Raw genomic sequence first — 12,619 nt, 5'->3', positions numbered from 1 at the left:
ATATTTTGCACAATTTGGCCTTAAAAGATTTTTTTTATGATTTTTTTTGTTTTATGAGTTCGAGTTCATAATTCATAAAATTCATAAAAAAGCCCAATTAAGACCAAATTGTACAAAATACTGACAGCTAGTGAAAAAAAAATTATAGCCGTTTATACACATATTATTAAGAAGGTTTAAAAAAAATTGTTATTAATTTTTTTTTTTACTCAAACTCATAAAATAAAAAAAAATATAATAAAAACCCAACTTTTTTTTAAGGGGCCCCACTCAAAAAACAAAACCCCGATCCAAAGGATTTTTTTTAGTTTTTAGACAAAGGACCGTTCTCTAGAATTTAAAAAAAGTTTTTTAATTAGCTGTTTAGATAAAGAAAATAATTAGATCCAAAGTTTGGACATTTTTTTAAAATTTATTCAAGCTAACTTCAGACTCGTGTTTAAACATTGGTATACTAGATAAAAAAATTACTTCCCTAGCAACGTAAGGTTAATTAAACTTGTAACCAAACAAACTTTAAAACATTTTAAAACATTTCTAAACAAAGATATTTCTTTTCTAGACAAAAGACTGCTTGTTAAAATCGCTATAACATACAATCACGCTTCTTAGATTCTATTCTAAAAACTATCTTTTCTATCTCAACTTTTTAACATATTCTGTAATGGAAACACTACAGAGCACTGTCGAAAGGGTTTACAGCGAATACTTCACCTCCTCGAACCTGCACGGGATGCTGAGGAACTACACGGAGAAGTGCGACGAGTACGAGCAAGAATTTTCCAGAAACGGGTACACCAGCCCGCCAGATGTCGCCAGGGAGGGGATGAGGTTGCTGCCGAGGGGAAACACCCCCGACACCAAGGTCCTCGATTTCGCCTGCGGCACCGGCCTCGTCGCCGACGCCATGGTGACCCGCGGCTTCAGGGGCGAAATCCACGGGCTGGACGGCAGCGAGGGCATGCTGGGGGTGGCGAGGAGGAAGGGGATTTACCGAAGCTTGAAGGAGAAAGTCGTTCTCCCAGGGACGAGGATCGACTACGAGGACTGCTGGTTCGACGGGGTTTTCAACTGCGGGGGTTTCGGCGACGACCAGCTCCACCCAGCGGTGATGCCGGAGCTAGCGAGGGTGGTGAAGCGGGGCGGGGTGGTCGTCATGACGTGCAGGCACAACGACCCGCCGATGGAGTTCCAGCGGAAGTTCGACCGCCAGGTGAAAGCGTTGGAGGATGCTGGAGTGTGGAGGAAGGCGTTCCTGGGAAGAACTCTCTACTTCAACTGCGACTTTTACAACCAAGATCAACCTCTGTACGCCACTATTTACTGTTATATAAAAAACTAGTGGAATATCATTTATTATTTATTTGTAAAACTTTTAGAGTGATATTTATGATTATGTTTTGTACTTTCCTTATTTACATAATTTTCTTTAAAATTTCTAAAAAACTACTTAAGTGAATCTTTAGAATTAAAATTTACTTTAACTTTTGATTATTTATCAGAAACTACAAATATTTTTTTTTATTTATATACTTAAGTAGTTGCATATTTATTTAAACAAACGATGTTTGTAAAAAAAATATCTTTCGACTTGTTTACAAGTATTAAGTTAAACTGTAAAACTTTAAATATATTTATTCATCTTCGCCTTATTTTAGTTGGTTAACCTACAGAATTGATTCAGTGGTGTAAGAATAAATTATAGCGTTACATCTAGAAAGCTTTACACAAAATAATTAGATCAGCTTGTTAGCTTTTTAAACTATTTGCAGACATATATTTATTTTTTTATCTTTAGTTCTAAAGCTCGATATCTGGTTTAGAAAAGTTAAGTTATTTTACTTACTAAAATAATATTAGCCTAGAATAATCGCCTCTAGTAATGAATATTCTTAGTGTTCAAAGTTTGTCTATATAAGTCGTATACAAAAGTATATTTAATAAGCATAGAACCATTTTTAATTAAACAAACTTTGCTTAGACATTACCAAATTTTAACTGAAACCTAATCGTGTAAGTAGTTTTCTTAGTTCGAGTCCTACTTTTACTAAGTAATTTTTCTACATTAAAAATATGTTTTAGAACTTAAATTTTTGTTTTTTTATTATTACAGTTTTGCAAAATTTTCTAAAAATAAACTTTATGTACATTAGGTAAAAACGAAGCTATCAATACCACGACGTCATTCTAAATAAAGATTTTTTGTTAAAACTAAATTTTCCTTCTTCTACCCATCAACTTACTATCTTTTAGAATTCTTACACCATTAAGAAGTCCTCAAAACAGCTCATAGACTTTAAACAAAAGTTTTCTTTTTTTTTTTCCTTTAACTATCCTTTTGACCTAGTGGTGAAAATTTTTACTGTAGCTTGAGTTGTTTTAAGCTATTTAGTCAGTTTTGGTTTTACAAAATATTTATAATGATAGGTAAAGGGAAACAATTGAATTATGACAAAAGAAAAATTTGTAACTCAACAATTGTTTTATTAAGTGGTTATTATCCTATTGAAAATAATTTTAGTAGCTTTAAACATTTTTTCGTCTTATTTTAAGTCGTATTCAGGCATAAGCTTTTATTTATGCAAGCACAAACAATTTATAGCTGACAGAAACAACTTCGAAAGTTGTCCGTTGAATAAACAATGGCGACGCGGTTTGGTATTGTTGAAGAAGCTGTCAAAACTCTTTTTCTATTCGTTTTCGTAGTTAAGTAGTTTCTTTAAATAAGTACAAATTACGTTTTATCATTTAAGTTTGTTTTAACTCACCTTGAAAAAGCTAGAATTGTTATTTTCTTTTATTTTACTAGCGAATATCATTACTTTATTTGTCACAAAGTTTATTTTAAATAAGTGTAACCAAGCTATAAAAATATATTTTAAACAAAACCAAGGTAAGTTTGTAAGTTTTTTAAAAATGCTTTACTAATCACTTTTGCTTAATATCACTTTATTTTACTTTGTGTTTTATAATAAAGTGTGTGTATTAACTTTTTAGTAAATACGTTTCCTTTACTAAAATAATAAACGTAGTTTCAACTATAATAACTTAACAAACTAAGTGCAGCAAAAATTGTTTATTAAATACAAAATTGTTTATTAGCAGTCAAAATAAAACAAATGATTTCATAAAGCCAAGAAATATTCGAGTTAAAAATAAGCCGAATTTAAACTAATAAATAATTTGTTATAAATACAAAATAATTAACTAAGCAATATCTAGATTCTAATACGTCAAAAACAAATAAGTCTAACTAAAAGCATACTTTTACAATTTTTAGTTATAATTTTCATAAAAACTTTTAAATAAATATACCTGTAAAATTATTTTTCAACACTTACAAAACTTCAAAAATGTTTTTTTAAGCAGTCAACAAATGTTGAATTATGATAACTTAAACTAACTAATAATAAATTACTTGTTACGGCTCTCACATGCACTCTAGCGGACCGAGTGAGTGCCAACCTTGTTCGGTTGAATCTCCGGTATCGCCGAAGTTCATTGCAATCACAGGCAACAATTCGTTGTCGGTCAGAAACCCATCATCCAAAGTTATTATCTTATCGTTGTTGGCGTCGCAGTTGCATTTTCCATTAACTTTCCAGTTTTCGTTTGAAATACACGTACCTAAAAGGAATGATTTTAAATACATGACTTTCTTCAAAAATTGCTAATGTGCAGTTGAAAGCTGTGATGAAAGATGAAGATGTACCTACTGCTAATCTATGAAAGGTATGAAAATAAAGTTTAGTTGAATCATCAAGATTAATTAAATTTCTATAATGCTTTATAAGAATATAAAAAGCTTTCTGTTGAACTACGAGCAAAACTGTTATTAAAACTAAACAGATATGCTTTATTTCAAAATGTTTATTGCATACAATTATTATGACAACCTTTTAACAGCTGTTGCCTGTCTAAAAATAAGTTGTTGTAAAAGTTGGTGAAAACCACTTTTAGTTTTGTATACAAAAAATTATTTAATATTTAAAAATAAAATTACCAGACTCTCCGCAGGCACAGTACCCATCACGTGACGATCCGCCCCAATAAAAATGTCGTCCGCCATCCCTGGAGGTCCAAGATGCAAAATCTTTTTTATCTCCATTGAACAGAACTGATCCCTTGCACCTGTACTATTGTTTAAGTTTTGTTAGTCATCTTAGTTACTTCTTTTATATATTTTTTTTTTTTTGCAAACAACTTATTTTTATTGGTTTCGCGATGTTTGCTTTGTTTAAGTATAACATACCAGAAAACTAAAACTTTTAAACTTGATTAAACGTTTATGTTGGCATAGTCGCAACAACTTTTTGTTTCTTCTTTAATTATAAAAACAAAAAGTATTTAACTTTTTGTTACACGATTGCTAAAAATATCTGAAGTGTAGCTATTTCTAATACATCTTAATTTTACAACCTTGATATACTGACGGCATTCACTGCTTAATTTGATAACAGCTTCAATTTGCTCCATGCTGTTTTCATAAGTAACAATTCTTTCATAACTGTTAGGTGATTCAAATCCATTCACGCTTATTTCTGACTGACTATCGTGTTTCATAACTGTTCTTGCTAAAAAATAATTTTTAAAAAAATATGAAAGCTTGTACATGTTTAGTTTATTGTTTATATTTAAAAGAGTGATTGGGAACAATATAAAGAACTTAGAAAGTATGGTACATATTTTTTTTTACTTTTCATTTTTTCAAGCTCCACTTACTAAAATTGCCAATCAAGATTGTTTATGGTTTATTTTTAAAGCAATCAAAAAAATAAGCCTTTGAAGTATAAAACAAAAATTTTATAGTTAATTAAATGTAACTTTATAGCAGTTTTATATTAATTTAGAATGCTATTCGTTAGACAATTTAATTAGTTATCTTTATTTTCTTATGATAATTAGGTTTTTATTTTATGTTTATAAACTACTTAAGTTTAACGAAAAAATTTTCCACTATTTAAGTAAACGACAATAAATTATTACTATATATTTATGTAAGTAGTTTATAATATTTTTTCATTTTTTTCAGTAGTAACCATTTTATGTTAATGTTTTTAGGTACCTATTAACTGTTTCTTAAAATATCTATAAAATAACTTTAATTAGTTGATTTCTAGTAAAATCCGACATAAAAAAGTTTTCTAATAAAGTACCTTTTACTGCTTAGGATCAAAGAAGTACTGGACTAAACAGTTAGTTTTGCATTAGTAGTAAATAAGACTCACCATTTTGGTTTAAAACTTCGCAATAAACTTTTACAAGGTTTTTATCATCAGGAAATATGGCATAAGTTCCTGACTTCATGGTTGGATCAGCTTGGTATAGTTCCGAGCAAGTTTGTGGAAACGAAAGCAGTCTACGCCTGTTCAGCTTTTCAATCGTTTCGTTCATGACATTTTGAAATGATTCAAACTTGTTATTTAGCTTGTTGTTTTCATGGGTGACTTTTTCTAACAACTTTTTTAAAGACTCATTTTCTTCTTCGAAACTTTTAAGTTTTTCCCTTATTTTTTCTATTTCCGCAGTGCTTAAAAGTGATTCGCCCTGTTTTTATTAGATTTTTTGTTCATAAATATCTGGTCTCCCTATTTTTCATCAACAAAAAGTTAAAATTTTTACAAGCAAGCAACTAAATGAAGAACAACTGAAAAATAAAACTAAAAAAACATGACGTCTCGATAATTGTTATTTTTTAACGTCCGTATTTTTTAAAGTATTTGCTTCTTACTTGCTTTTGATTTCATTACTTGCTTTTTATACCTCAAAATATAAAAAAAAACATTATTTTTATAGTAATAAAATATTTGTTAAGATGTTAATATAAATTTTAATTCTAAACATAAAAAACTACCAATAAATTCTTTTACAAAATTAAAGTATCCAATAATCATTGTACAAAAAACGAAAAAAATTTAAACCTTTTCTCCTTTTTCACCAGTATCTCCCTTATCACCCTGTTCCCCTTTAGTTCCGTGGGGCCCACGTTTTCCAGGCGGGCCCTGATTCAATTGAGCTTCCTGGGGTCTTGGTTCGGTTCCCCCCAAAAAGAGCTTCACCTCCGAACCGCATTCGTCACTGCTGGCCGAACAAACAGCGCAAAAGAAGACTAGTGGTAATAAATATCGGCTTAACATTTTAGTGAGCTAAAAAGACTTGCTAGTTTTTGTATGTTTGTTGACGGATGAAACAAAAATTGTCTCAGATAATTTATATAAAAATTACACCTATTTGTAGTTTTTCTTATCTTTTTCTTAAGTTTAGGAAATAAAATAAAATAAAATGCGTTATTTTACTAGAAACAAGAAAAGTAGATACTAAGTTGCAGTGTTTCATTTTCCTTTAAACATTACTTTTGGTTTGTATTTTTCACTTAAAGTAATTTTACTAATCTAAAAGTAACGTTATAAACATTTTTAACAATAAATGAAATCTACAAGTTTGTTTTTAAGAAAATTTGAGTGCAGCTATGTATTAATATATGTCCACTGGATCAACTTAGAAAGCTACTATGGTTAATCAACAATATAACTCTAGTGAACAAAATGAAACAGTGAAACATAATCGTTTTGTTGCTAACAACTACTTTATCAAGTAAAAAGTAAAACAAAGTAAATGCAAGTAGTATAAGTTATCGAGTCGACTCAGACACGGGCACGTTTAATTATTTGTCCTGGACAATGACATTAAACTATATCTTGGTGTATGACTCGATAACCGAACAGTTTTTTCGTATACCAGGTCCTTTGACTAAATCTTCTGAGCGCTTATTCCTTTTGTTCGATAAACAATATATTTAGCTTTTTTTCAGTTTCAAACTTGAATGTACTGTTAACCAATACCCTACTCCGAGCTTTTTTGTAAAAAAGCCAAAACCTATTTAGGTGTATTCGTCGAGAATTCATACCAGTAATAATCTAAAAACCATATAAATTAGAATTTAAAAGTATTCTTTTAATAAAAGTATACAACTTCTTTCAAGCTTCAGTGTAAAATTTGTTTTAACAAAAACAATAATCTATTTTAAGTAAACTTTACTTTAAATTTGTGTTTTTTCAACTTGAAATCAAACAAAATTTTAAAAGAATTAAGTTGAATTTTATTAAAAACGTTTTTTCTTTTTATTTTAGACTTGTTAGCAATAGCTTTTTTTTTCTTAAAAACTAAAACATTTTATTGTATTCCTAATTTTTTTTAGACTTTAAACCAGGGGTCTGCAAACTGCGGTTGCGTGTGATATACTTTTTACTTCAAAGTATAATTTTCTAAAACAATGGAAAAATTATAACTAATATTTAATAAAAAAATTAAAAAAACAAACAAATACAAATAAGCTTTTAATATAGTTGTTATAACTTACTAGTCCTTATTATCGCATATTTTATTATATTTCTACTTTAATAAAGCTTTTATTCATAAGTTACCACAACTTTTTTTTCAACTGCGACTCATAGTATAAAAGCAGTTAATAATTTATAAAGTACAGTGCTGCCCGCGAGTAAGTTTTTCTAAGAGAATTGGCATCATACTTCCGATCCCTGCTTTTAACTAAAATATACATATTAAAGTTAAAGGTGTTTGTAAAAGTGCACTTTAGTTATTTGATACTCTTGGACAGGTGTCGGCAGGCATTTGGTAGTCGAAGGCCAATTTTTGATAATATAAACATTCGCGGACCGCATTTGTGGTTCTTATTGTTACTATTCATAACAGATATAAAATATATAGTTATAGTTAAATTCAATGTTTATTGAAGGATAAAAAAAGCGCTCAAAAACTTTGGTCTAAGGACCTGGTGTACAAAAAAACTTTTTGGTTATCGAGTCGTACACCACATGGTTTCACAACTTTTTACGAGCTTATACACATAATATTTTATCTTCTAAAAAATTAAATCTTTAGTAATAAAACAATCAATCAAACGAAATGAAAGAAAAGAGTTAAGTTTTGAAGTACCCGTGAAATGTACCTAGAACCTTTTTTGTTCATTTTAAGTCTTAGAATATATAGGGAAGTTTCGCATTATGTCCGCAAGAAGAAGGTTTTAAATTTTGTAGACCACATCCCATTTAAAGAAAAACTTTTTTGATGGCTACAGTTTACCGACCTTACAACTCTTAGACTTAAGTTTTACGTGTTTCTAAGTCATATCGTTACATACACAAAAGAATTTTTTTTTTCATTTTTCTTTTAGCTTCTAATTTAAGCAACAATTTATTGCTAAATATCTGAGCTAAGGACTAAAAAAGTTTCTAAAATAATAATAAAACTATTATAAGTTTTTACAGCTTAATGCAATAATTAAAACAAAATAAACTAATCCAACTTATGGATTTTTTTAGTAAATAACTGTATAACAATGACTAAAATTCTTGTGATAAATAAGTTTAATAAAAGTTAGTCTTAACTTTCCTGGTGATGACATATAATTTTTTTTTAAATAATGTTTGTAACTGTAACTAAGTTACATATAAAACATATCTTCAAAATTGAAACAATGAGACTTTAAACTTATTTTTGTAAGCTGCAATAAAGTATTAATTTCTGCTATATTAGTTAAAAATTAAGCTTGTTTTAGTAAATAAATAAAGTCACAAGTGTTAATGTTTAAATCAATAAACTGATAATAAAGTAGATAACAATTTTAATGACGTTAAAACTATCATTTTAATCATTGAACATTTTTTTACAAATCCTTTGATATCTTTATTAAAAGTCTACTTAAAAAAAACAGAAAGCATTTTGTAGAAACACTTTAGCCCAGTATGCAAACTAACAATTTTTACAAAGTATTTCTAGCATAAACATAAATAAGCATTTAAATGAACTTTGCTAGATTTTATTAAAGATGATCAATAACAAATTCATAGAACTTTGAAACAGAATATAAACTAGTTAAGTACATCTTTTTAAACTTACTTTAGAATTTTTAAAATTTTTATGTAGTTGTGTAAATAAAAAACGCAAATTTGAATTTGAAACAACAAAAAACTTAAACTTAAAATTGTAGCTTTTCGAAAGTTTTTAATGTAAATTTTTTTTTTAGTTTTTGTTTTTTCTATGTAATAGTATTACATTTGAGTTTAAAAATGTGCAGTTTTTGCATCATTATACAACTTCCATTTTTTTAATTGTTATAGGCCCTTATTTAGTGTAACTTCGTTCACGTTTACGTCAGTTCGTTTTAGATGAAGTTGTTTTTATTGAAGTTTTTTCTACTATTTTTAAAATCACTGATTGGTAATTGCTTATATTAAATTCAGGTAGTAAAATACAATAAACCACATTCAAAAACAATTAAATTTTTAGATACAAAATAAAGTTTGATAATATTTTTTATTAGTGAAGATCTAAAAAAAAACTATATATAAATATTTGTTTTTTGAGATTTAAAGCATTTAAATTTTGTATTTAAACATTGTTTTACTCGACAAGCTCATCGGTATAACTAAGAAAATGAAAAAAGAAAAATATAAATTCATTGTATAAGATAGGTTAGTATAGTAAATATTAGTTGTTAATTAAAATTTAATAAATAAAAAACGTTTTATAAGTTTGAAACAGTGACCAAAATGTTTTAAAAACCAGTACTTGTGAAACTTATTTACTTAGTTTTCATGTTTTTTTAAATCTCTTACAATCATCCTTGTTTTTTTTTTATTCACTGTTGTACTTACACTAGCTCTTTTTAAAAACACATATTACCACCCAAAAAAAGTTTTTACAATTGTTTTATAAAACGACCGTCGTTTTTATAAAAGCGTTTTTAACCAAAAAAAGATAATTGCTCTTTGTTCTCCTATTGCAGGGGTTCCCAACCAGGGGTGCTCGCAACCCAAAGAAGGGGTGCGAGATGGCTTTTCATTTTTGTATGATAAATAAGGAGATTTTCACTCTCTGATAAAGTTTATAAGATTAAAAAGTATATTTTGTTTTAAAAAGAAGTTGGCGCTAATTTTCTGAATAAACTAATTTCATTAATACGTCATAGAGCAAGAGCGCTTTTCTAGAAGTAAATTCATTTCACTAATTTCATTTAATAGCTGTTATTTTAGAATTAACATTTCAGTTAAGCTTTCTTAGAGTTTTACACTTGTGAATTTTAATCATCTATTCTTTAAATTTTTTTTAACTGGCTATTAATTGTTTAAAACAGTTTATAAGCTAGCATCTATTTTAATTGAAATACTTAGATAAAAATTAGTATCTTCAGCTGGTTTTATATTAGCTGTTAAGAACAGGTTCTGTTAAGTCTATTACGTTTATGCTTGACTTTCAGAAAACGTTTATCGTTGCTGAGGGAAGAGTGAGTTCTGATGTTTTCTACCTTATAAAAAATAGATAAAACTTGTTTAAATATAGTTTGTTATGTTTTTAAATTTCCAAGTATTTTATTTTTGTTGATATAGTTCACTATCATAAAAATTAAAATACAAATTATTAATTAATGAAATTAATGATTTTATAATCAAACTTTTAATAAATGATTATAGCATATAGTGTTAGGGGTGCGAGATAAAACTTAGAGACTTTAGAGGTGCGGGGCATCAAAAAGGTTGGGAACCACTGTCCTATTGCAAAGTAATTCACAATTTTTTTATTTTTTATGACAAAGAAAACGCCACAATACTCTTAAAATGCACCTGGAAAAATAGAAATATAATTTTTAACTTAGATTTAGAGTGAAATTAAATCAGCTATGTTTATTAAACGACAAAAAAGCAAAGCCTAAAAAAATTAAGCGAATGACCCAATGAACGAAGTTTTTTTTCGGTCATAGAGTCATAAGGCACAGATATAACTTAATGTTCTTCTTAGACATAATCTCTTTCAAATCAAAAACACCTTAAACAGAACCTGAAGCCTTTAATAAGTTTGTGTCACCTAAATGGCTAGCTATGTATTACTTAGCGATATACTTGGTGTATACTTCAGTTTATTGTTTCTAGCTTCTCGTAGAAAAGGTAATAATATTATCTAAGTTGTTTTGTTTATGGCTTTTTTTCAATATTAGTTAGCTAAATGTTTTTTATAAAACAAAGTTTTTTTTGAACGAAGTGTTTTCTTTTTATTGTAGCATTTCTAACGAAATAGGTAAGCCCGCAGTTTTTAAACAGACACTTAATTTTTCTTTTTGAAATTTTTGTCACAAACTTGTCACTGTTTTCTAAAAAGTTTATAAGTTGTTTTATTAATTTTATTCAATAAAAACTAAAATATACTTTAACAAGACTAACTAATGATATTTTTGATAGTTGCTTTGAATTTAAACTTCACTATAATTAAGTCAAAGTAAGTAGATTAGGGGTGGACAAGGTACGGCATGCGGGTAGGATTGGTAAAATTGGCCAGTCTTCCAATTTTTAAAGAATTTATTTGGAGCCCTGGTGCAAAACGTAAAACTGTGGCCTGCGAGCGTTTTATTTCTTAACCCACTAGATGTTCTGGGATTTGCAATGAGGAGTAAAAAAAGTTTTTAGGTACAATTAAAGGGAGATTTAAAATTTACATTAAATACAGTAAAATATAAGTCAAACATAATTAGTACAGACTGCAGAGGTAGGTAGGCATTTGGTGGTAACGGGCAAAATTTCGAAGTTAAAAACACTTGCGAGTCGTAGTTGTAGTATTATTTTTATTCTTTTTGTAAAAGACCCGAAATATCTAGTAAAGTAAGTTTTGAATTTTATGTAAAATGTACTTAAGAGTAAGACTATTCGATTCTAAATTTCAACGGGCCAAAGTTGCAAGTTTGCGGGCCACAGTTTGATGACCCCTGAACTATTATTTTGTTGAAATAAATAGGTTAATTGAGTTTTTTGTGAGTTAAACGAAACTCAAGTTTTTCGAACCGTAACGGACTAAATTTTTTCCACATCTGGCCCGATAAATGAAAATTTTATATATCCCTAATCTAAATACTGAGCTAAAAAATAAAATAAAAATCATAAAAGAAGTAAGAATAAAAAAAACTTGTTTTAAATAAAAACTAGCTTAAAAATTTCTTGCATTTCTCATAGAATTTTTTTTTTGTTTGTTTTAACATTTTTTTTACATTGTATTATAACTTTATGGTGAGCTATGATTCCAGAATAAAGAGCTCAACTGAAAAGGAGCAAATCAACATTAATTAGACAACTTCAAATTGAGAGTTTTTAAATCGCAATCATTGCATTTGCTTGAAACACTGTGCAGAATAAAAACTCTTAATTTGAAATTGTCTAGTTAAAATCTTTTTACATACACTTTAAGCTAAAATTAAATATAAACAGGTAAAACTTTTTCAATATGTTGATTAAAAACGGTTAAAACACTGTTACGACCATAAATTAAAATATGTGTTAGTTTATTCACTTCGAACGTTATATGACATGTAAATTAGAGTTATTATAACATTTTGATAAAATTATTTCAAACACTAAGTTGTGCTAAACTGATTTTTTTGCAACATGATTTGTAAAATTCAAAATTTCAAAACAGCTGACCTGTTAAATAATCCTATAAAACTGCACCTAATTAGTTATTTACGTTTTTTAATGCTGAAATGAATAAAAAACTATGAAGTAAATCTTTAAATCCATCAATAAAATTAACTCTTCTACTTGATGTTTTGCTATTT

The 12,619-nt window shown here is 28.1% G+C and overlaps 1 protein-coding gene across 1 annotated transcript; it reads left to right on the top strand.

The window, feature by feature from the left end:
- The first annotated feature begins 664 nt into the window (after window positions 1–664).
- LOC145838733 (methyltransferase-like protein 27) lies at window positions 665–1,342 on the top strand. The gene has a single exon (XM_082946355.1). The coding sequence runs from the start codon at window positions 665–667 to the stop codon at window positions 1,340–1,342; it is 678 nt and encodes a 225-aa protein (XP_082802481.1).
- Window positions 1,343–12,619: the final 11,277 nt, after the last annotated feature.

This window comes from Thalia democratica, chromosome 6 (assembly GCF_965202585.1).
Source record: "Thalia democratica chromosome 6, ktThaDemo2.hap1.1, whole genome shotgun sequence".
Lineage (NCBI taxonomy): Eukaryota > Metazoa > Chordata > Thaliacea > Salpida > Salpidae > Thalia > Thalia democratica.
The sequence above is the reverse complement of the archived record's forward strand: the minus strand, read 5'-3'. Positions and strand labels throughout refer to the sequence as shown.

What these genes read in the sequence shown, in the direction of transcription:
- LOC145838733 (XM_082946355.1), top strand. Translation starts at nt 665, where the DNA reads ATGGAAACACTACAGAGCACTGTCGAAAGGGTTTACAGCGAATACTTC.